This window comes from Odontesthes bonariensis, chromosome 6 (assembly GCF_027942865.1).
Source record: "Odontesthes bonariensis isolate fOdoBon6 chromosome 6, fOdoBon6.hap1, whole genome shotgun sequence".
Lineage (NCBI taxonomy): Eukaryota > Metazoa > Chordata > Actinopteri > Atheriniformes > Atherinopsidae > Odontesthes > Odontesthes bonariensis.
This window is the reverse complement of record NC_134511.1, coordinates 37513787-37539672: the sequence shown is the minus strand read 5'-3', so window position 1 is coordinate 37539672 and position 25886 is coordinate 37513787. Positions and strand designations below refer to the sequence as shown.

General features: G+C 39.2%; 3 protein-coding genes across 4 annotated transcripts in view; 2 read left to right on the top strand and 1 right to left on the bottom strand.

Moving 5' to 3' along the window:
* Positions 1-1257: 1257 nt before the first annotated feature.
* Positions 1258-4407, bottom strand: ido1 (indoleamine 2,3-dioxygenase 1). Its single transcript, XM_075468684.1, has 10 exons — positions 4315-4407; positions 3960-4055; positions 3744-3863; positions 3529-3647; positions 3406-3420; positions 3212-3311; positions 2952-3069; positions 2821-2872; positions 2585-2733; positions 1258-2503 (listed from the first exon to the last, which is right to left on the bottom strand). Exons 1-10 carry the CDS (start codon positions 4405-4407, stop codon positions 2106-2108), a joined length of 1260 nt encoding a protein of 419 aa, XP_075324799.1. The 3' UTR covers positions 1258-2105.
* A 2073-nt stretch (positions 4408-6480) lies between these two features.
* Positions 6481-18488, top strand: rhobtb2a (Rho related BTB domain containing 2a). Of its 2 annotated transcripts, none has more exons than XM_075468682.1 (10): positions 6481-6969; positions 8526-8727; positions 8877-8980; positions 9071-9256; positions 9355-10295; positions 10396-10514; positions 12168-12318; positions 12433-12521; positions 13034-13139; positions 13484-18488. In XM_075468682.1, exons 1-10 carry the CDS (start codon positions 6947-6949, stop codon positions 13684-13686), a joined length of 2124 nt encoding a protein of 707 aa, XP_075324797.1. In that variant the 5' UTR covers positions 6481-6946; the 3' UTR covers positions 13687-18488. The 2 variants fall into 2 exon arrangements, with proteins under 2 accessions (XP_075324797.1, XP_075324798.1); XM_075468683.1 differs by lacking the exon at positions 6481-6969 and adding an exon at positions 7139-7163.
* Positions 18489-18569: 81 nt separating this feature from the next.
* Positions 18570-25886, top strand: part of pebp4 (phosphatidylethanolamine binding protein 4) — a 56812-nt gene continuing 49495 nt past the window's right edge. The window contains exons 1-3 of the mRNA XM_075468680.1: positions 18570-18660; positions 21584-21687; positions 21805-21937. Coding sequence (XP_075324795.1) covers positions 18658-18660; positions 21584-21687; positions 21805-21937 — 240 coding nt within the window. The 5' untranslated portion in view covers positions 18570-18657. The remainder of the gene's footprint in view (positions 18661-21583; positions 21688-21804; positions 21938-25886) is intronic.

The following is a 25886-nucleotide window of genomic DNA, read 5'->3' as shown; positions in this document are numbered from 1 at the left end:
TTGCACTGGGCTTTCCACACACTCAGTTCAGGAAGTTTAGTGAGGCATGTGAGGGCTGGATGTGGGATGGAGGAGAAAGGCAGATGAGCTGAGGTAATCATTCTAATAGGTGTTGCATCTCTGTTTTGCATTGTTCATTGTGCTTGGACATGACAACCCCATTGTGGAGCAGCACTGCAGAATTAAGACTCAACAATGGATGATTATTTTCTGACATGGACAGGTTGTGTTCCAGCCTGTTGATGCTTCGGAGTAGGGAGTGTGGATTTCAGCACATTTTCAAACACCTTTAATTAATGATTGATATGTCATTACAGTATAATTGGGTCAGTCCTGTTTGACTTGGCCAAATCGATGACAAGCATGACTGGTGCCCTTAGCTATTGCTCCATCATAAATGATAGGCACTCTGAAGCAGTGTTGTATAGTAACAAAGTAAAAATACTTCACTACTGTACTTAAGTATATTTTGGAATACTTTGTACTTTCCTCGAGTTTAAAATTTTTTGACAACTTTCACTTTTACTTCACTATATTTCCGAACTTAATTGCATACTTTTACTCCAATACATTTTCATTGTTCGGTTTAGTTACTCGTTACAAAAAAAGAGAGAGAAAGAGAGCGAAAAAAAAACGCAACAGTGTTTTGACCCCATGCATGTTATGCCTGCCCAAAGACGTGAAAATTCTATCTTACAGAAACTCCCCTTTTTTAGGTTTTAGGGTAGTTTTACAAAAAAGGTCTTCCTCTTCAGATGCCAGATAAGCTGCAGTTCCCTCCCAATTCTTTTTTTTCTTTTGTATAATGACCGGTTGTGTGTGCACCTCCTATAGCTTGTGAAGTACAGTAATCGTTACAGCTTTTTTTCTTGGTGATGTTGGCCGCATTTTCTGTACTGAGTTATTTTATTTATTTTTTAGAAAGGTTTACAAAAGGGGTTTCAAACTGGACTCCCTCTTCAGATGCCAGATAAGCTTCAGTTTTCTCCTATTTTTTCTTTAAATTTTGTTTATAATGATGGCAATAACAGTAGCAGCCTCTTTTGTTTCATTTTTTTCTTAATAGTGTAATGTACGCCTCATTTTCAGCACTGACCTTACTTGAAGAAGAAAAACTTAAAGGTTCACAAAGTTTATATTTTCTGTCTAAACCTGGTCTAAATTTTGCCTGCACTTGGTTGTGTGCAGATTTTAAGTGTATTTGACCTTCAAAGTTTACCAAAATATAAAAAATGTCATTCAAACTGCATTTGCCTTTACTTATACTTTTCATTACATTACTTAAGTACATCTATTTTTACAATAATTCTCATACTTAAGTACAAGACGTTTCGGATACTTTAAGACTTTAACTCAAGTAACATTTCAGTCAGTGACTTAGACTTTTACCAAAGTCATATTTTGGAGGGGTACCTATACTTTTACTTGAGTGTGAGATTTCAGTACTTTATACAACACTGCTCTGAAGTCTTCCCTCACTCACAGTTGTAATGTTACCCTTTACTGCCACGATGTGGCTTCATAAAGTATTGCAGTATGTTATTTTATTTAATTGTTTTAAACTTCTTTTAAGCAACTGAAAATGTCTGTTCATTTTTTTAAAATCTTACTTTAAAACCAGCATTAGTAATCTTAGCCTATGATGAAGAACACTTAAATGCTGCCACGTTTTCAAGTCTCTGAGGGAAACCCTCTTTGTTATTTTTTAAATACACTTGAAATGAATTCCACAATCTCTTTCTCCCAAAATAAGCAGTTTAGTAATGACTTCAGTTGTCTAATGTCCAAATTTCCTCCAGATAGGTGGGTCTGGAACAGGTACCTTGTGCATTCTTGTTCATTCCATTCCAGTATAAAAAGGAATTTGTGGTTGAATGCAATGAAAAGCTATGAATTATGGTTAGGACTGAATAAACGGCATCACTTCTGGCTATTAAGTTGTGGTTTGTTTACAGACAGTAATGTTGCATGTCAGACAAACAACAAAGGCCTCTCACTTTCATTCTGACAAAAAGGTACCTTTTCAATTACATAAACAATAGTGTGTAAAGTAATCAGAGTTGATTTACTGGCTGTTTTCTGTTACTTTGTGATGACTGTTCATGTCAACCGGGGTGCTTTGCTTCTTTGCTCATCTCAGGCAAGAGGGTGTCTTTTGTTTGGTCCCTCACTGTTTTTAGGAAGATCATAATGCCAGAGCCACCGGTACCCCTCTCCTCCAGTGCTGTGGGGGCTCTGCTGATCGTCTCCCCATCTAAGTTCTGGCTCTGCTCACGGAGTTGTCGAGCTCGGGCAGCAGGTACGGTGATGAATCGGCTCACAACATTAATATGGTAGCTACGCAAAGCCAACAGTTTTGAGACACAGAAGTGGTAGGCCTGGTTTAGGTGTTCACTGGCCTGTTGATGCACAAAACGCCTTAAGGACGGCTGAGAAGAGATGTCCTGGATCAGCTGTTTGTGTGCAGGTGGCATGTAGTTCCTCATGCGGGTGAGAAAGGAACCTGAAAAAAGATAGATTGTTTCATCATGGTGAACACCTCACATTCTGCTGTATTCAAATGATAAATGATAAGGTTTCTCACTGCTTTTTTCCTCATGTTTGACTTCCAAAAGTTCATCAAAGCAGTGCAGCAGACTGCTTTGTGCAGCGCTCCCTCCGGAATATTCCATCGGCTCTGTCTGCACCCCTTCGTAAACCAGACCTTTTGGCATACCAGGGTTGTCTTTCCACCTACATATGTACTTACTCATGTTTACGATAAAAAAGCAGGTCTAACTGTAATAATAAGTGACTAATGTAAAAAAATTAATTCTATACCCAGACAGGTAGATCCTCATGATGCCGTAGAACACTGACGGCTCCACATACACTTAAGGAAAATATCATTCATGAAAATGCTTGTCAATATGAAAACTGTATGACTCTTCATTGCATGTCAGAGTTACTACCGTGCATCAATTTGAGTGCGTCAGTCATGTCCTGTATGGACTGGCTAATGTTCTCCAGGCCTCGAGCCACAGCTTCAGTGTCACTGCATCTGACACCATTGATGACAACAGGGATGCTCTAAAAGAGATACAGAAAAGACTATTTAGTTTTATTCTTGTTTAAAGATGACTTTCACTGTCTTCAGTCAATAATTCAAATTCAAAAGTAATTTTAACCAGTGCCTTCCATATGAACTGAGGCATTTGATATACATCTTAACCTTTAGTGCAGGAACAGCTGCCAGCTCCACCAGCAGAGTGACCAAGAAGAAACCTCTGACGCTGTCTCCACCTGGGAGGCTGACAAGCAACTCCAGGTTCCTGTGTGGTGCAAGTGAGCTGATTAGCTCTGTATAAATCACAGCATTATAGTACAATACTGCTGCAAACAAAAGTACAATGAAAACGTACTCACTCCATGTTAAAAGGCCTGGCACAGGAGATTTCAAGATGGATGTGAAAGACAAAAAGTGCAAATGTTTTACCTTGCACTAAGAGTGAATCTAATCAAAACACGAGTGGAGATTAGTGACCTTACATCTCAGGATCTTTCTTTCTCCAGTTGGCTAATACCGCATCTGCATGGGTGAGAATTGGTGGAAGTCCTAAGTGCTGTGACACCTCCCAAAACGGCACAGCCAGGTTATGTGGCAGTGTCTTTTAAAAAGATTAACAATGGAAAATCATTCGTATGCTATACATTTTAGGTTACCTGGTAACAGTAAAAAATATAAGGGAGGAAAAGAAAAATACCTGAATGGTGTTGTTCTCTCCTTCCTGCCAGACATATCCCATGGTCATCATGCTTAGGGCCAGGTGGGCCAGCCGTAACTCTCTGTGTTTCTGCAGAAACTTGGTGCTCAGCAGCGGCATCTAGAAGGGGAAAAAGAGAAAAAACAAAACAACCTTTGAACTATATCACAATAAAATATAGAGAACTCTCCTTGTCAGTTTAGTATCACCTTTTACCTTGTTAATATGGGAGCGTAACTCATGACTTTGTACAAGCTCTGGGACATGCAGGGCAATATCCATCCAAGGCTGGTAGTAAGGGGGAAGCTTTTCCTGTAAATGTGGAATTTCATTTCAGAGAGAGAGAAAGGAAATGCTTGTGCCTTAAGTTGTTTTATTATAGGCACAGTGACCTTAGACTTTACAAAGGGTGCCAGAAAATGGGATTTCGAAAACAAGTGTCGCTTCTTAGAATAAAGGTTTTGAATAGCACCCGGACACTGTCCTTTCCTGGCCGTCTGACTACCAGCATTTCAGTGCGACTGTCAAAGTAATGATTACAAACATTTATCAGAGGAAATTCTCCACCTACCAGAGGCTTTGGAAGGATAAAACCAAATTCCCTAGATACATGGTAGGGGTCCAAAGAAAAGGAAGCTCCGGGGTAGGTATTAGCTGAAGCCATTGAGAAAATAATAAAGCCCAAGGACAGCAGTGATCCTTTCAATATCTGAATGGTTCAGTAGACCCCAACCTGACTAGACTGGACTCTGGCACAAGCTGTTGTCAACTCTGGTTATTGCTTACACAACATTCATCCCTGACATGTACTGTTACACAATTCCAAGTAAAGTGTAGCAAATCAATATCTAAATTTACTTTGTGATTCATTTTGTAGAATACTTATACTTTCTATCACGATCATTTATGTTGCTATGCTACTACTGCTAGTACCTCTACAAATAGTAACACTAATAATAATAATAATAATAATAATAATAATAATAATAATAATAATGAAAAGAAGAAGAGGAAGAATTATTCATTACATGTTTAATTATCAAGTGAGCATGTAAAAAAGAAATATTTAAGATTACTTTAATGTTTCTTAGCCATTACATTTATCAAACCTTTATTTGCTTTGGAATAGTACAGCAGGAAAAGGAAACCTAGTTCAAAGAAAACAGGTTAATCATCAAACATTAAAAGAAATGCCAAAAGCTATATCTTTTTCTGTTTTGACCAAAGTCACAGCAAATCTCCTGTAACTGTTTTTATTAAGACAGACGGACAGACAGACTGTTCTTCAATAGAGAATGTGCACTGTCCACGATTGCCTATGGTGAGGCTTAGACTTGTAGACCACCAGCATCACCTAGTGGAATAGACTAATCACTGCAGGACTCACAGCAGAAGAAAACATACCAAGTGATTACTCTTCTGGGTTGAAATCATTCAAGTGTTCCAAAACTTTGAATTTACTGACCTCACTTGCGAACATTGAATAAAAGCATTGAAATGTAATAGAATATAAATCAGTCCATGCGGCACGATATGCTCCTTATTCAAATGAGCTTAACAAGTTGAAGCATTTCTTTTGCAACAGAGCAGCTTTTGCATTAATACATTTGCAAGGATAAAGGTCAACTGTTATGTGATCTTCTTGGTCTTGGAACAAAGTTAAGATGTAAAAACACCAGACTGCAGTACAAGACTGCATGATTTACCAGCGTAGCTCAGAGCAACTCAGACTGATGAAGAAAACAGACTCAATCACACTTGACATTATGGTTGTTGTTGATTTTAAGACCTTTGCAAACTGCTTCATGTGAAGTTGTGGATAGAGCTGTGCAATTTAAACTGGTGTGGCAACAAATGCTTTTCAACATTGAAAACCTTCTCCCTCAGCTGGTCTTAAATTATCTGTTTACAATGGCGGCCAATGCCAATGAGTGGTAAGTAGCTTTTTTATTAATCATGCTATTATTTACTCAAAATACTAAACAAAAACTAAACTCTGGCATTGAATGATATTGCTGTGTGTGTCAGCACAATAAAAGTTCTTCATTCTGGAGCGATTGTTGTCTTAAATGATGGATAATGTGTGGTAACCATGAGAAATGTTAACTGAAGTCAGTGCTGTACAATAAATTCATTAGCCTTTTAAATGACTAAAATGTGGAAATGCAAAATTCTTTTCAGGTTTGCTGAACACACCATCATTCAACTGGTGTTTCACTGTGTCTTCACTTGTCTTTTTAAAAAGGAAAGATAAAGCCGCGAGCACAGCACATTGTGATATTTTCTATTAAGGAAAATAGAAAAATACCTAAATAAAAAGGAAAGGAAAAAGAAATGGAGCATCTGCCATTTGAATACTGGAGGCATTTCATCAGCAGTATGTCCAGTTTAAAAGAGCATAATTGTTCAAATGTTTTAAAGTGACCTGCTAACAACCATCATTCTTGCATTTTTTTTCTTTTCATCATAATAAATTGATCAAGCCAGACAGTTCTGTCGTTTTTCTGAAAATCTGACTATATTCTTATATTACTAAATGTGTGTCACCTACTCTAGCTGCTTCATGCAACCGTTGTATGTGCACAGATGGGCTATTTGCTTTGTACCTGCACAGATAAAGCTTTAATGTCTCTCCACCAATGAGCCTGTTCCAATCACTATCAACTTCAACACTATTAAAAGCGGTTTGTGGGAGCTGGTCATTCATGCTTACGTGTGCGGTCAGGCACTGTATCCTTTTTCAGCCCTTCCTAAATTCTTGGAGCTCGTAGGTTCACAAACACAGTAAACTGTGCCAAGTGAAAGCAGGTCCGTGCTGGGCCTGTGGCCTCTATCTAGGCTGCTTTGGAGCTGTAGAAGGAGATTTGTGCGACTTTAAAGTGGATCAGTGTTTTATAATGATTTTTTTCCCCCCCTGTGCGCGCCTTCCTATTATTAGCTGCGGAGGCCTTCCAGTTGGCGGAGGTGGCTCCATGACGGTCAGGGCTGCAGCTCTGCAACGCATCGCAACATTTCGCGTTTGGGGCGTTGCAGTCTCACTTATTGTACTGCTCCAGACGACTTTACCGAAACGTCTGCGGTCGCTCGGCTCTTCTCAAGCCTCGTTCACCCTGCCTTGAAGATGAAGTTAAATACGAGCTCCCGTCAGGTGCAAGCAGCATCCGATGGGGTCCTGCTTTTGATCTCCTTCTTCGACCAGCCCGATGCAGCACTTCCTTATATTGCGGTAAGGAGGGCTCGTAACGCTTATGACAGTGGAATATAGTTGAATTTGATCAATGTCCGTAGTTTTTTGTTATGGAGTCACTCGGAGCCGGATAAACAGGCTCAAGAGTCAGTGACGGGGCGTTACATAACGCGTAATGCAGCAAAGCCTCATGACTAGTATCCCGGTGGTGGAGGGACTGTTCGGTCCTTCTGGTAGGATTTGCACAATTTTATCATCTTTGTAATGGCTTCTGACTGAGGATGCAGACGTAGGCTATTCAATAGCTTTGTATTTGAGATCATGGATTCAAGGCACTGTGTCGCTTATGTAGAACATATGAATGTAGAAAATGATTAAGTAATACGATATTTGCGCAGTGCATTGTAGACTGTAACAGGAAGGGCATATAGATCAGTCAAATTAAAGGCGGCGTATCTTTATAGTATCATACAATTCCCGTCTAAGGTCAGACTGGACATTTTTTTAAATGAAAACCTGGGAATGTAGATTTTGCAGTCAGTGATAAGTAGAATTTATGAATGACAACGGACTGCAAGTGACCGTTATTAAAAAAGAAGACATAGTAACCCATAATAGTCAGATTATTGCGCTATAGAAAATATAAAAATGTTGCTTATACAAATAAGAAAAGGGTCAATCTTTTTGCTGATGTGATGGTGACAGAGGAGGGTTTTTCTTAATCTTTCTGGGTCCCGGAGTCCAGGCCGTATCTGGAATAGGAGGGTTAGCTGACCTGATTCATAATAACACAGCATCTAAATATGAATGAGTATCAGAGGGGACTATCTCTACTGTTGTAATGGTTTCAAGGGGCGTGTGGTTTGATGTTTTTTTTTTTATATTGCACTGTCCATGTTGAAAACAATTCATCAAACAATCATAACAATAAAACACATACAGGATTGTTTGAGGGTGTAACACAGTGATACAGGCTACCGTTTCCGTGGAAACCAGGTTGGATACCTAAATGGTCATCTTCCATTTTCTGGGCTCAAAACTAGTCTATTTAGCATTCCCTTCCATTGCTTTTAATGATCTAGGACTTATAAACATGTCTGATGTATAAGGGCTGTGATGAGTGATGCTGTGCTTCAAGGTGAAGTTGCTATGATCTGACGGTGATAAAGATAAATGGGATGTTGTTTTGGCCTTAAATATTTATGATTGAAAATCAGACATAACATGTTAGGATTGTATCACCCATTGTAGAGAAGCAGTTGGAGACAAACACTTTATTTGGTTATCATGAAATTGAACATTTTCTTTTTTTCTTAACATTTGAATGAAAGCTTATTAGAAGTCATTATTTCACAGGACCGATTTGTTTTGAAGTCTCTTTTAAATAAATGTTGCTGTGCAGGTCACTTTAAAGAGACAGGACAGGGAACTTGTGAATGAGCTCACGTAAGTCACGAGACCATCCATTGATAGCTCTGCAGGCAGATTGAGCAGTGCAGAGGAGGGCGAGTGAGTGTGTGTGTTGTGTCAGGATAATAGTTTAAGGCTTTTCGGCTCTGATGGCAGGTTTCTGTGCACCTTTTTAATTCCCACAGGCCCCAGCTGACAGATTCTGATATGGACTATGAGAGGCCAAACGTTGAAACTATCAAGTGCGTGGTAGTAGGAGACAATGCAGTTGGAAAAACCCGCCTTATCTGTGCCCGCGCCTGCAATGCCACACTGACTCAGTACCAGTTACTCGCTACACATGTGCCCACGGTCTGGGCAATTGACCAGTACAGAGTATGCCAAGAGGTGAGGGTGAAAGCTTCTAACTTTGAATAGATTACCTGCATTTTTTTCCCTAAATGTAGGAACACTATTTTTCAAGTAGTGTTGCAGTGTTTTAGTCCATTGACATAAACTAGTGGTTGAGTATCCCTTTATGTAATTTCTCTCTTTAGGTATTAGAGCGCTCCAGAGACGTAGTAGATGACGTCAGTGTGTCCCTACGGCTCTGGGATACTTTTGGAGACCATCACAAGGACCGACGTTTTGCATACGGCAGGTTAGAAACTGTCAAACTCAGCACTGGTCTGCCAGCACTTGTTATGGTAATATCTGAGATGAAAGAATCTTAATTCTGGCTTCTCTTCAGGTCTGATGTTGTGGTATTGTGCTTCTCAATCGCAAACCCCAACTCTTTGTACCATGTGAAGACCATGTGGTACCCTGAAATTAAGCACTTCTGCCCCCGCGCTCCTGTCATCCTGGTAGGCTGTCAGCTGGACCTGCGCTATGCAGACCTGGAGGCAGTGAACAGGGCACGGAGGCCTTTAGCCAGGTACTAAGACTTATATTTTCAAACTTTATGTCAGATGGAGATATCTTTGCCCTTTTTCTAGTTCAAGAATTGCTTTTGATATTTTCCCTTGTTTTCAGACCCATTAAATCCAATGAGATTCTTCCTCCTGAGAGAGGCCGGGAGGTGGCCAAAGAGTTGGGAGTGCCGTATTATGAAACCAGTGTTGTTGCTCAGTTTGGAGTCAAGGACGTCTTTGATAATGCCATCCGAGCTGCACTCATCTCACGCCGCCATCTGCAGTTTTGGAAATCTCATCTCAGAAATGTTCAGCGGCCTCTCCTTCAAGCACCCTTCCTGCCTCCAAAACCTCCCCCACCTATAATCACTGTGCCTCCTCCCCCATCCACCACAGAAGAGCATCCAGTTGGTCTTCTGGAGGACCCGCACTGTGCTGATGTCATCCTAATCCTGCAGGAGAGACAGAAAATCTTTGCACACAAGATATACTTGGCGACATCCTCCTCAAAGTTCTATGACCTCTTTATCATGGACACGCAGAATGAGGAGCCTGAAAGGCGCCCTCGTGCTCCTCTCTCTGGCAGAGAGCTGCTGATGCGTGCTGCTAGCTTTGATGTTTGCGAGAACAGCGACGATAGCGACAGGGCCAACCTGAGGGCCTGCACTAGCGATGGGACCTTGAAAGACTCTGAGGGAAGCCGACGGGGTAGGCTGCTCTCTTCGTGGAGTCGAGCCTTCGTCAGCATCCAGGAGGAGCTGGTAGACGACCCTGTAACATACAGCCCAAGACCCATGACTGTAGTTCACATGGATCAGTCCATGCAGCTCGGTCCTTTTCGAGCAGTTCTCCGCTACCTGTATACTGGTCAGCTGGATGACAATGAGAAAGAGCTAATGCAAATTGCACACATTGCTGAGCTGCTGGAAGTCTTTGATCTGCGGATGATGGTGGCAAACATACTTAACAATGAAGCCTTCATGAACCAAGAAATCACCAAAGCCTTCCACGTACGCCGCACAAACAGAGTCAAAGAGTGTTTGGCCAAAGGCACCTTTTCTGGTGAGTGAAAATCATTTTTCTTGCTTGCTCATGTATGCTTTAAGTCAGGTGGATACAGTTGTGAATAAGGTGCTACCAGTGTTTCACTTTGATGCTCCAGATGTAGTATTCAAGCTAGATGATGGGACAATCATGGCCCACAAGCCTTTACTCATCTCTAGCTGTGACTGGATGGCAGCTATGTTTGGCGGGCCTTTTGTGGAGAGCTGCACCAAAGAGGTAAGACAATTACAAACTAAAACAAGCGTTAAACATGTTTACCACAATGTTTAATGTTTCCAGGGGCTCCCATTTGCCAGAGGACTTCTAAAGAATCCCAAATGAATCCAATGGATGATGTGTGCATTGTATAATTCAATTAGTGGATTCCAAATCTGTTATAATACAATTAACTAGCTTTGTGATTCAAACATACTGTAGATCCCTGAGTTATTACTTTGTTTCTCTACTTTAAAAGAATAGTAATTTATTTTAAAATGTAAGAGAAGAAACACTTCTCCTTTTAGTTTGGGATTTAGAAAATGTTGTTTCAAGTGATCAGAAGTCAGATTACTCCAGTGCTATTTTTAGTACTGACCAGCTTTAAGAGATTGAGAGACGTTGTTTTTCTTTTCTGTTTATATACTTGCTGCTCTGCTAAAGCACATGAAAAATGAGAAAATAATTCACTTTCTTTGACTTTACTTTCATCACAAAATGTAAATCCAAAAGTTAAAGGCAGATTTCGTTTTGGTAAAAGAAAGAACCCATAAATATGAAAAAAAAAAAAAATGATACTAATTTTGGGAGTCTACGAGAATAGCTTTACATTCTTAATGTTATTGCTTGTTATGCTTTAAATATTTTTTATACATTTGCTGCATACTTCTGCAACACCTCTTCTGACCCTCTGTCTGAAATGTTTCTTTTCAGCTCATGTCTCTTAAGGCCCATGTTGTCATGTTTTCTCATCCTCATTGTGAAAAATACAAAATGGGTTTAAAAAAATAAAAAAGTTGTAAAGACGCAAGATAAGGCAACCCTGCTGCAATGAGAATCTGACCACACACTAAACTGCAATGTGGGTCTGCAGCACAGAGATTACATCTGTTCAATAAATATTCTTAAAAGAAAAGGCTTTAGCTATCTCATTAATGCAATCCTATCACATTGTTATACAGAGGCATATCATATACATCATATTAGTATAATAAGATACAATATAAATTATTATTGTATTATCAAGGTTTGTAATTAAGAAATGACACTCACCCTGCTGTCCTCTTATTTATCCACATGAGTCACAGTTAGTACGACTGGATAAGTAAGTGATGACTTGAAAGTTGTGGCCTGCAAGGAATTATGGGACATAATAAATCATCTTTCTTTCATAAAGCATCCCCCAGCGTTTCCTCTGTTAAAGGAGATGGTAAAAAAAAAGGACTTAAACTCATTTCATTATTTACAGAATTCAGTTAGATCTTATCATGGCTGTTGTTTAGATACTTCCAGGTCATTTAATTAAGTTAGGAACATTCTTAAGGAAAAAATACAGTTTGACTGTATCCTCAGCCTGCTTGTTGGGATAATTGAAGAAACATAGCAACGCAAGACCGCTGGCAAACGAGTCACTAGGCCGGTACTGTGCAAATGAGTTACATGGTAATGTGGCTGGGAAATGGAAGAAAAGCCTGCACTGCTAGCCAAGCATTTCAGGTTGTTTATTTGCCTTCTGTTACAGAGAATAACTAGCCTTTGGTTTGGACTTCTGGCCTTGTAACTCTGGAGACTTTGACATGCAAAAAAACTATAAACTGTGTAACACACTGTGCGGAAGCACATGTATTCTTTGAGCAACCCCTCCTGAAATTGTCCTGTGTTCCTGTTTCTAAGGTGCTGTTTCCCAACACAACTCGCAGTTGTATGAGGGCTGTGCTGGAGTATCTCTACACAGGGAGGTTTTGTTCTCGGCCCGACCTGGATGCAATGGAGCTTATTGTTCTTGCCAATCGTCTTTGCCTCCCCCACCTGGTTGCACTTACAGGTATTATATTTGGTATAGTTATTACTCAGCAAACTGCAGGATTGTATTACAGAAAACCTTTGTGTTTGTTTTCAAATCAATGACTACAGCATCTAGGTTTCATGTGTTTTTCAGAGCTCTACACAGTAACAGTATTAACAGAGGCAGCGATGATGGGGGCTGACATTGATGGAGATGTGCTGGTGTATTTGGATATGGCCCAGGTAATGTGAGCTGTCAATAATTACAAATAGAGTTGGCACCTTAAGCCCTGTTTATGCTTTGACAAATTGGATCTTTACTAATAAGGCCATTACTCAAAGAGAACAGCTCTGGAGGCTGAAATCATTTTTAAAGGCAGTGAGTGGGACCAAATTTCTACCTCAACAGTAAGGTTGGATTACCAGCCAGGCAAAAAATGTATTTAAGTGCTTGTTTTTATTTCTTGTAACATTCACAATGGAAATATGAAAAGAAAATTCCATTGGTTAAAGCGCCTGTCCTGAGTGTAGCTGAGTTTATATAGACAGATCCTCTGACCAGGTAGTCGTGCTGTAAATATTCTCAAAATGAGTCCAGCTAGAATGTCCATTGTATTCCTGTAAAATGTTAATAAATGTATTTCTTTAATGACCAATTAGTAACATTTACTCCTCAGTTCAGCTGAAATAATATTTCTACATTCAGAGCAACAGGTCTTGCACTAAATTGACAATTTGATTTTGCATGTTGGCAGTTCCATGGTGCTCAACAACTCACTGGATGGTGTCTGCACCACATCTGCACCAACTACAACAGTGTCTGCCGCAAATTTCCCCGAGAAATGAAGGCCAAGTCTACAGGTAACATACATATGATCTGGCATCCCTAATACTCAACAATCAGCTGACATACAAAATGGCAAATAAATAAATTAAAATAAAATACTTTGATGTTGTAGTTCATAAAGATCTGAGTGTCTGGTTTGGCCATGTGGATCACAGTATAGAAATCAGGTTGAACACTGTTAACCCTTTCCACGTCAGTAAGGCTAACTTTTTCATTTTATTGTCAAGGACTCTTAAAATGAATTTTTACTGCCAGTGCTGTTCTGGTTTGATCAATAATCCAATAAGACTGTTGTATTATCTCATGTTGCTCTGACAGAAAACCTTCCAAATTCCTAAAACAAATTGTTTTGACACAGAGAACCAAGAATACTTTGAGAAACATCGCTGGCCACCAGTTTGGTACTTGAAGGAAGATGACCACTACCAAAGAGCACGCAAAGAACGTGACAAGGAGGACTACCTGTACCAGAGACGGCAATGTAAACGCAAGTGGCTCTTCTGGAACCTTCCCTCCTCCCCAAACTCAAACTCTCCCTCTGGCTCATCTGCTGTCATCTGACCAAGCGGTAAGGTCAGGCCCAGTCTGGAGTGCATCGGTGTGTCTGTGAAAGTTGTAAAAGATGTAATATAAGATAAGTACTGCCTGTGTTGTACACCCCAATTATTCAGGCACACTGGTTCTCCTCCTGCCTGTGCAGGCAAACAACACTGTGGGCTTGCAAGCTTGCCAGCTCATGCTGCTGATGAAATTGATATGTTTTATTTCTTAGAATTTTGACTGGGTATCTCCAAGACTCAAACCTCAGTAATATCAACCTTATTGACAAATGTTAACGTGTGGTGCAAACTGGCGCAAATATCAACTCATATGTCCCACCATGTAAGTGTAAGGCTTAAAAAAATAGGACTCTGCTGGCACAGAACTTTCCACCTGTGGTCATAATTATCATCAGCTCACCTGAACTGATAACCAAGTGCTGCTTATCAGCTGCAACAACCAGCAATTCTACACAGAATTTAAGTCTCAGAGATATAACACTTTATATATAACAGGATAGAACAATAGCATGGCCTGCCCGGAAAAAATAGTTACTGAACCTCCTCATTCTAACCATTCTTTAAACAATCATGTCTGCATAGAAGAAACACAATTCTACTCCTGTTTAATTTTTGTACTGTACATTCATTCAGTTTTTAGATATTTGTGTACAGCTTACATATCTAAAAGTGGTGTGAGTCTGGACACCCACGATTGACATATTGTGATCTTGTGATCCGTGGCCTCTTGTCACAAAAGGGCTTTAGTTTACATGAATGCATTCAGTGTTCTTTGACACAAGATAACCCAAATCAAGACAAATATATGTATTTTCTGTAAAATGCCGGAAAAAAACAGCCAGGCCAGTAATAATTCATATGTGTTGCTGAATGAGGCTTCCTAGCACACATATTTCCAGAATCAGTCAGTTTTATACTGAATGGTTCCATCATCTTGATTATTGTCATCCAGGAAAGCAACACATAATGCATTTCTGTTCAGAGCTGAAGAAACCATATGGACATAACCATCTCTCTGTGACTGTATCTGCCTCTAGTGGTGATTTGGCCTTTAGAGATTTATCTTAGTTGATTAGAGGCTGCCCCCTGATCTTCTACAGTTGGATATGTAAGACTTGTTCATGTGGAAGACTTCCTCACACCTGGATTGAGTAATCTCTACTCTTCTGTACACCTCATGCACTTTCTGAACTCACCAGAGACTCGCACAGCAACCTCCAGTAGCAGCATACTGGCGAGCAGCACCAAGGACTGTATGGTGTTATGAGAAATGGAAGAGGGGAAGATACAAGGCCAAGATATGTCACATGTTTTCAAAACCATTCAAATAATCTTTCTTGATTTGTTTTGCACACCTCACCGTATATTTTCAAGATTGTCATCTACTGATGTACTGGATTGTAGGATGAGCTGAAGAATTATTTGGATTAGCAGGCATGGTGCTCAGTGAAGATGGGTAGTATTGTAAATTGTATTAAATATCACATGAAATGCAAATAACTTGCATCACTCTAATGTGCTGTTACCTAATATTGTGAACTGCAGGCAGTGAGCAGAATCTTACAGTATTACTGAGTAATACTGATTATTGACTTGACTTTTTTTTTCCACTTGTATTTAGTTACTGTGCAGCTACAAACTGTTGTTGAAAATGACTGAATACTCATTGTGCTGACCTCCAGGTAATTCTATTATCTACTTTAATTCACATAGATTTTTTTGGCAGTTCAATATAAGAGCTGACCGATAGTAAAGGAGGATAACAAGGCATAGTGACGTAGACATATGCACATAGAAATGACATCATTAAGGTGTGTGGCGCATTCATAAAACATGCTATTGTTCTCAATACCGTGATTGCATTTGCTTATGCAGCATACGTTAAAGTAACACTTGCTTTAATCCTATATACTGTGTCATTGGATGTCCCCCTGCCCCTTTTTTTTAGCCTAAAGTTTAGAGCTCGACCAAGAGCTTAAAGTGATAAAGTGGTATGTATCAGTTAAGTGACAAAAATATATTTCTTGCTTATATCAACTCCTTACCCAGTAACTATTTCACATAAACACGTTTTGGTCAATTATTTGTCATTTAAAAATGTAAGATATAGATAAGTGGTTGTGCTGGTGCTCTACGCAGTAGCTTCATATCATTATTGATTATTTTTAAGTTTCTGTTGATAATTAATTAAAGAAAAAAGAACTTTCATTTTAAGTATGTTACCCGTTCAAATATTTTGGCACACATGTTCAGTCAGGAGTTCAATGAGCCTAACCCTTATCCATTGTAGCGCTTTACACTAATTCTGAATTATAATTTATTACATGATTTGAGCGTCATGTAATGTCTATTTTACATAAAATACAATTCAGTTTAATAGATTATATTAGGAGGGTCTGTATTATAATTGGTGGTGTGACTGATACACGACCCCAAATACAAAAAAGTTGGATTTGTAAAATTGTAACTAAAAGCAGAATGTAATTATTTGCATACATATTGTTTATTTAAACCAATCATTTATTCACAATAGAGCATAGAAAACATATCAAATGTTGAAAGCGAGACATTGAAATGACTATTTCATTAGTAATATAAGCTGATCTTGAATTAGATGGTAGCAACAAGTCTAGGAGAAGTTGGGACAGGGTCACCGTGGCAACTGCGTAGCATCCCACTCTTCTTCCTCTTTCAACAGTTTGTAAATGTTTGCGAACTGACTTTTGGGAGAGGAATCTGGTCCCATTCTTGTCTGCTGTGGGATTCTAGCTGCTCAACAGTCCTAGATCTTCTTTGTTGAATTTTTTTGTTTCATGATGCTCCAGATGTTTTCAGTTGGTGAAAGATCTGGACAGCACCCAGACTCTTCTGTTACAAAGCTATGCTATTGTAATAGATGCAGTAGATGGTTTAGCATTGTCTTAGCGAAATATGCAACAAGACATCATCTCGATGGAAGCATATGTGCTCTAACACCTGTTAGACCTTTAGCTTTAAAGGTTCTTTTTCACATGAGCAAGTTACCAGTTCCATAGGCACTGATGCATTCCCATACCATCAAGAGCGGCAGGCTTTTGAACTGAATGCTGATAACAAGCTGGATGGCCATTCTCCCTTGTAAGCTGGAGGATGTGGTGTCCATACATTCTTGCCATGATTGCCATGACAGAGACATACCTGTTTCTAGGATCCACAGATAACGGGCATCCAGTATTGATTTTCGTCCATATCACGCACAGAGATGGCTCCAGGTCCTTAAGGTTTTGGTTTTTTTGCGATATTATGTTCTGCAATTTAAGGAACATTCACAGTCTTCACAGCTTTATTTTGAGGAATGTTATTCCTCTCCCAATTTCAACGAGCAGTTTTTTGCAGATTGCTGAACTTCTGCCCACTTTTGAAAAACTCTGCCTCTAAGGTGCTCTTTTTATACCCAATAATGTCACTGACCTGTTGCCAGTTTACCTAATTAGATATATTTTCTCCTTTTAGTACCACTTCCTCTTTCAACCTTTTGTTCCCCCATCTTAACTTTTTTGAAACATGTTGCTGCCACCTAATTGGAGATGAGCTGATATTTTTATAAAAAAATTCGAATGTTTTCTATGTTCTGTTATAATTAAAATGTTGGTTTAAGAGATTTGCAAATAATTGCATCCTGTTTTTATTAACTTGCACATGACCTTTTTGGACTTAGGGTTGTAGTTCATAGACATGCATTTCGTTCCTCAGTGCATTGCATCGACACCCCATGCCTTAATGTGCAGTGTACTGTAGTGTATGGTATTGAATGTACAGTAGTGTTACTGTGGTCACTAGCTTGTTTGCTATATCCTAAGCTGCATTGTGCTCTCTAGGCTGTGTGTGTATTTGTAAATGTGTACAATCCTCGGATGTAAAGCAGTCTGTTTGATTTGAAGAGTTTGATGAGTGTGCTTTAGTTTTAACACTGCTAAAGGTTTTTCATTTAAAAGCATAAACACAAAACTGATTAAAGACTCTGCTCACCAAGGCCACTCTGGACTAATGACGTTTCACCAAAATTGTGACATTGACCATGAAATGAATGCAGGGATTTCACATTCATTTAACTGTTTTAAAGTTTCTTTAACAAACTCCAGCTTTCGAGTCTATAGATACAAAATGCTGACACAGATAGATAGTAACTCAAACATGTAAATATATATTGTGCGATAACTTCTGCTATTCAAACTTGGCACTAGCAATTGACTCGAGCTACTGCATAATTTAACATGAACCCTGGTTTGTACTATGCATTTTGAAATGTTTGACTTTTAAACTACAAACTTGCACTGCTTTGTAGCACCAGGTTCTCTTCAAATTGCATCAAATGTTACTGCAACATCATCACATGTGTAAAAAACATCAGGTAAGAAAAAAAAAACGATTAGGTCATAAATTACAAAGAATCTGTCACTGGGGCCCTTTACATGTGTTTGGGTGCTATATCACAGCTGCAGAGAAGCACAAACCAAAGGGAGCTTTAGCAGCACCAGGAATATATTGTATATGCTGCACAATCACTACTGCATAGTTGAAGAGGCCTTGTTCAGCAATGGTTGAAAATAAAACAAATGAAAACAACAAGAGGAAAAAAAAACAAAAAAAGAGAATGTTTTCTCAGTGTTTGAAGCCTGGCTGACATTTTCAGTAGTCTCTGGGTATTTTTGTTCTCAAAAGCTGTTTTTATGGTTTAGGAGCTGTAAATCTGAAACTCTGTAGCATGTATTCTTGAAAACGTGTAAATAATATTTACTAAATAAAAAAACAACGAGCAACATGCGCCGTGTGGCCTGTCTTTCTTTAAAGGCTGCTTTTACTGGCACATGAAACTTTTGCAGCTTCACACGTCAGTGAGATCCTGTAGTGCGCAGAAGCAGCCGCAACAACAGGAGCGTCCGACCCAGAGGAGGAGGACTGCGACAAAACACAAGGGGACACCTTTTCAAAGATGGTAATGGTCATGAGATATGAATGAAACTCTTATAATGCAAGAGAGAAAACGGGTCTGTGCGCCGCTTGGTTGACTGAATGTCGTAACTTGACGGACACTTCCTAAACTGTACCGCGTCGACGTGGAAAAACGTATTACAGCACATAAATAAAAGCAGGCTAAAACAAGTGAAGGCTAAAGTTACGTAAATATGAGTATTTGACAATAACTGAAATTACATTTTTTTACGACTACAGAGAGTCACTTTCAGTTTGTTATGAGGAAATAAGGGAAAGCTATGTAATGAAATGGCGTTGTTGTGTCTAAAGAGCGGACTACAACTCCACCAAAGCCTTCAGTTAAATATAGAAACGCACCAGCGTATTTGTAGTTTAGCGCGTGACCCCTACGGTTGAAGCAGAATTAATGCGCGTGACGTTTTTGCACAGTACTCTTAATTGCAATGCACCGGTACTGGTGTGTTGACTTGTCCAACAGGTATAGGTGTGGTAAGGTGTTAAAAATTGCTGTACTTGATTTAGTGAGTAATATGGTCATTTTGACATGTAATCGGGTCTGAAGTAGCTCAAAAGGATGAATTGTTTTGATTGCCTGTGAGCCAGAGCACAGGGATTCAAGTACCCTGTTAAAGACCAATGAACTTTTAATACATGAAAATATTCAGACATTGGAATTGGACAGTGAAAAACAAAAATATGGAGTATCAATAACCGTGTTGACCTAATGGCACAATATTGAAGTCTTTTTTTTTTTTTTTTTTTGCCTCTTTCAACTTTAACTCAGGATGTTCCTGAACCAGCGCTATTATTTAAGGAAATAATAGAGCCTGACCTACAGAGCGAGATTTACTGTTCAGTGACTTAACTGCGTGTTTCACCTTGAGGTCTTTTGGAGTGCCATGAAGGTGGTTTACTTCTTAATGGGCTACATCCAGTGATGTAGTGCAAGGTGTATCAGGGTGTATGGAGTATATTGGCATGTGCATCACATTCAGTAATGTGTTCAGTTTTTACTTTTCATAGGACAGCAAAGACATAATCTGCCTGTCTTTGCCTCTGACTGGCTAGAAGCAGTTGCCTTTAAGGATGAGTTGTTAGGCTGATTCTCATCCCATAATGTCGACAAGCAGAGGACAATGTGCAAACACTACAGGCCTAGTTTGTTTTATTACTTATTGTAAGTACTCTTACATGTTCTATTTGACTCATGGTGTTCATCTTTTGCCGGAGCAGCTTTTTTTTATTGTTTTGTTTTTTAAAAACGTTGGTGTAGAAATTAAGAGTAAACCTACTTTGGCGGACTGCTACAGCACTGGTAACATCACTGTGCTGGAAACTTAAAGGGATAGTTTGCCTCTTTTGACATGAAGCTGTATGACATCCCATATTAGCAATATCGTCGATCTAGAAAAAGTCAGACCTCACTTCGCTTGGCACTATTTTTGCCTCCCTTGATATCAATGCGTCCAGCCACCTAGCGATAGCCGCACCTGTTACGGTGTTTGCTGCTCGGAAGCAGGGGACTGCTCGGTCTGCTCTTCGGTCTGCACAGTTTACATTGGACGCATTGATATGAAGGGAGGCCTAAATGGCGCCAAGCAATGTGAGGTCTGACTTTTTCTAGATCGACGATTTTGTGATGCAAATGTATTACTCTTTTGAACGCATATTGTTTTGAGAAGCAAGACGCTTTATTTTTTTAGCCCCAGCCAACTAGCCGGACTAGCTTCGTCAACACCTAAACTCGGCTGGAACTCGGCTCACAGGACGCAGCAGGGTAAGAAAATGTTCACAAATGATATTGCTAATATGGGATGTCATACAGCTTCACGTCAAAAGAGGCGAACTATCCCTTTAACATGCTCTGGAAGAAGCTACAGAGAAGAGATTAAAACGTGTAAGAGCACTGTCTACTGACCAAATGATCTTAGAAACTGGCAAATTAGGACAAAAAAACCCCAAAAAACATTACAACAACAGAAAAAAAGCCCTTATAGCAGTCTACACTTGAAGCCACTGGGGCTTTATACACGCGTATTAATGCACTTGTCATTATTATTATTATTGCATTTTTATGTCTTCTTGAATTAAGAATGACAGATTCCAAAACATATACTTCCTGCTTGAATGGAAAATGGAATCACTCACCAGACAGTGTCTTCATTATATAAACAAGCATGTATATTTATTGTCTCTAAATCTTTTATCATTTCAGTAGGTTAGCAAAAAACAAGGAAGTACTTGCATTGTGTAGCAAAGCAGTAGAAAAAAAACCTACCCTTCCATGCGACACCTGTCACTGACTCTTGAACAAATCTTTTTCTTTATCGTGGTAGCTGGAGTTCAAGGGGAGGTGGGGTGTATTTGATTGACTGCAGCTTGCAGTCTGGGCCTCTAGTTGTCACTACATCCTACACACTGGACCTTAAACTAAACACCCCCATGAAAAATAGTCTTGGTTCAGCTTCTCAAATATATAGTTTGCTTTGTCTTTGTCTTTGTCTAAACCTTTACTGAACCTCGTTAAGATGGGAATTGTTCCTAAGGGTAAACAAACATTGGCGGTTGAACAAATTACACTGAACATTACAGATAATTGTTATAGTACAAGCTTACATCCTACAGCCTCATGTTACAGTTGTAAGCATTTGTTTAAATTGCAGTCACGTTCCACCTCTGACACATTTGTTCTAGATCTATACAGCTTTACCCATGAATGGCATAAGACTTCTACTGATAGCTCATTCGTTGCAAATTCACTTCAGGTGAAGGCTGACACGCATTGAATGGCCCTTCTTCATTTCAACAACACTGTATGGCTGTAGAACAATACTATTTGAATTTAATGATGCAGCTCAAAATTCAAGCTTTTCATAAACAAAAGAAAGTGCATGAAATAATTACAATGCACTGCTATTCTACAGGCTGTACTAGCACCTTTTTTGGTGTTATTTGTCTTCATTTTGGGGATTCACAAGGTAGAACCAACGCAAGACACCCTGGACTCTCTGGATGCTTCTTTCTGTCAGTAAGTAGCCCACAACATTGGTTACGTTTATCTCAGGAAGTTGGTGTGTACTCTACAGCTTAATACAGATTATCCTAAGAAGCTGATTTTGATCTTTTTTAATCATTTTCAATAAAGTGGTGGACTTGAAGTAAACTATCCAGAACTGGACATCGACAAATGCCTCATAATTCCAAAAGACCTGAAACTCAGAGAGAAAATCAGCACTGTCTGGGAAGCCCCACAGGTTTACTTCTCTGGAGCACAGAAGGTAGGAGACACACTATGGGTGTTTTTATTTTGTTCGCAGGACATCAGAGTTGTCATGTAATCCTACAAAGAACGTAACAGTGATAGCTTGTGGTTCAAAGAAGAGATGTAGCATAACATTGTACAGGTTAGTAGAAAAAGGTAAGGGATTCTGATGATACAATTTACTCGACTTTGCTTTTATGGACAAGCTGCCCTTGTCCTAAATGATATTATTGTGAGTGGTGATAACTTCTCCCAGTATTTGATCTACTTTTACCTAATGAATAGTAGATTGGACTATCACTAAGTACAAATAGTTGATTTATTGAATAAAACCATGTTTATTATACTTGGGGCAGTTTAGGAAATTTGAACTTGATACTGTCTGCAATACACAGCTAAGTGTGAAGTGTGCACATACTTATTTTTAACACTAGAGTGCAGTAATGCATTAAGTACGCTGCAGATCTGTAACAGATCTTGGGTCACTATCTAGGGAAACGGAATATCCTTCCAACAACTAGTTCAGTTATAGGCATGAAATAACATTAATTTTTTATTTCTTTTTTATATCTCAGCCATCTCCCCAGTTTTTAGCATTTGCATTAATTTCACCTTCTGTCATCAGTGTGCCCCGCACTCGTGACTGCAGTCATCTCTCTGACCAGAGGGGGGTGCTAGCACTTCAAATTTATAATCTGAATGAGCAGTTGGGTTGAACAAAGGTTACATTGTGTACACTTATAGTTTTTACTGTTAAAAATGTTAGACAGAAAATATAAATTCAAAGTTTTAAATATATCTTGGGGTCATAAATTGAGTTTTGATAGGGGAAAATAAAAATTAACTAGCAAAGCTACAGACAATAAATCTCAGTCCTCATCGAGGTGTCAGTTCCAGTTATTAGATTGAAGTGCTAACAAAACCACATGCTTTAGTGAATCTTTGTGTCAAACGATATTCTTTAAGGGTTAAGTAAGTTTAACTGAAGTTTAAGAAAAACTGCAGCCTTCAGTCAAAGCAGAATTATAAAATTTGTCTTTATTCAAATCTAATTTATTTGGCTGGATCCAAGATCATTAAATTTAGAGTTTAGAATTTAGTGAATTTAGTGCTATTTTAGATTAGAGAGTGTAAAACAATTGGACTGTCAAGAATATTATCTGCTGATTGTAAGGAAGACAACAGAAAAACCAATAATGCTTGAAAGAGGATGATGATTATGTTAAAATGATATTGAAATTATAGCCTGTTAGACACTTCACATATCACATAAATATAAAAACAGGCATTGCACATAATCAGGGCAGCCTTATTAAGGTCTAGATATTTAGTCAACCGATCTGTGCAGCATGTTTATTTATATGTTTATTTGTCAGTTCATCATCTTACGTGTCGCTTTATTTTGTTGCAGCAGATTTCAGTCCTCTGAAAACCTGCAGAAAATCCTACATCTGTAAATTGAAAACTTAAATTGAAAGCCACCTCGATTTAGAAGCTAGTTAATGAATTCCAGAGCCAAGCAGTCTAGCTTGAACATGATCTATTGCCCTTCTCTTGCCCAAACTCCATTTGATCTATGGTCGTATTATCTATAATGCTGTCTTACATGATTCTCTTTTATTGCCAGAATCAGTGTCAGACAGCAAAACAGATTACATGCTAGATTAAATCAATACAAAGTTTATTTACTGGGTTTTGAAATGTGATTCTCCATTTCTCCTGACACTTATGTAAACTCGCACTATTGAAGGTTCCGATTGTTGCCTGTAGTTCTGGTCTGCTGGTCCACCACGCGTTCTGTCACTGTGCCATGCTGCCAACACTGCTGCTTTTCTCTGCCACTTAGCTCTTGTACCCAATAGCAGGAATACAGAATAGTGACCGCTCGGATCCACCCACTGGAACACCCACTTCATTACTGGGACGGGATACATGCCTGCTGAGTAACTGTAATGAAACACGGCGGGCAGTAGTCCCATAAACCTGCCTCTAAATATGTGCTCATGACCAAAAACAAAAGCAAGGGGCCCCAAAAACTGTAGATTTCTCTGTCCAAACTTCAGAGCTACTGTTGACCACTTGAACCCTGGCACGTGCTTAAATGAAGTGTGGTTTAGAAATCCTCGTAACACTCGCAATCCTCAAATACATCTACTGTTTGATCTGAGTGGCATATGTGTTGGGTATTGGGGCCAAATTGCTTGAGAGCACGGCTTGATTATATTTAGTGTTATAAGGAAAGCTATTGCGTGGTGTTAATCAGTGTTGGACAACACGAGACATGTTTAGAACTCATTGTTATAAGCTGAAAGTACAGACTGCTGAATGCCACTTAGTACATTTTTGAAGACATGGGACTTTTTTTCCACATAGTATCATGAATTTGAAAAAGTTCATGATACTAAAAATTCCTTCATGACTACAGCAGCATAGCCAAATACATCTTAAGAACTCCCTCATAATGCTTGTGTTTTGAGAGCAATGCACAGAAGTGTTATTGTAATTGGTTTCTTTGCAGGAAGACCTTTCCCCTTCTCCCAGACTTTTCTTCGAGGTGAACAGAAACTGTGTGTGGTCAAACATTCAGCCACCTGTATCAGATACCTTTGTTGATGATTGTATTATTCCATAAAGGTTTAGACAGCGTTTGTACTGTATTTCATGAAAAAAGTTTTCACATGTCAAAAAGTTTGCTCGAACATCTTCGCTGCCCAAATTAGACTCTTGTTTCAGTCAGCTTTAAAATCTACTTTGAAAATGCTTTGATGACATTTTGAAAGAAAGAAATTGAATAGATCACCTTTTTGGAGAGCAGCAAAGGCTAGAGGACAGAAAATAGTCCAAATGGAACTGTGCTTTTTACCGGCACCAAGAGAAGGCAAGGAGTAAGAAAAATCTACTCAATAAGAATGATTGAAAGTCTCAGTATATATTTAGCTATGTGGCAGGTCATCCAGGTGTGTTCATTTTAGAAAGTTGCATCTTCTTTAACTTTAGCTTTTTATGCAGAATGTTTATTTTACTTAAAATCTATTTCTAATTTCATCTAATTTCATCTAGCAATGTATACAGTTCTGTCCTTTTTTACGTGAACAAACTGAGTTGTTTTATAGGGTCTCTTACACATCCTTGTGAGTACTGATGTGATTGCTTTCTCAGCCGAGACATAAATTTATGCCGTTTTATTATAATTCCTTATTTTAGGCTCGAGATGGTCATCTTTCATTGATGCAGTTTATGTAAACAACATAGGCCGCAGTGCTGCTATCTTTACCACATAGTTGCTCCAAAATTGGAGACAGTTTTAGAGGTTTTTCTTTTTTAGTAAGGACCGTAGCCACAGGGCACATTCTTTGACATGGGGGATTTCAAAGCCTTGTTTTTTGGGTAGACATTTCTTGCATCTGGTGGATGGAATGAGGGTTTAAACCATTACTGCGATTAGAGCTGCCTCACTATGATCTCTTGAGCTTGCTTACTCCTGCTAATAGCTGTTTCCTCTCTATTTCTCTCTATCTTTTTCTTTTGCGCTTTCTCTCTCTCTCTCTCTCCGTGAATGATTTTTATGCTTTGCTAAAACATGTGGGGGCGTTTAGAGAGGATTTAAATGCAACGATCCCCCTCCTCTTTTTTTTTTTTTTCCTTTTTTTTTGGTGAATCTCAGTGTTCTTTTCTGAAAGCCTCTGATGACGACAGGGCAGCTTTAAGCCTGGCAGTGCCCACGGCAGGCTGCCGTCTCAGCGCTGCCCACTCTCCTCACTATTGGCATGATGGAGAAAGCGAGGGTGGGGTTCCTCTCTAACAGACCCTGTCATTCCTAGGGAAGCCTACATGTCCACCCATGCAGGATTCCTGATAAGTCTTCGTGTTGGGGTTGTTGGAGCACACAGTTTAGGATTTTATTTTCAGTGTTTGATAGTCCTCATTCAGCGGTGAGTCAAGTGTGTAGATTTAGAAGAACATCC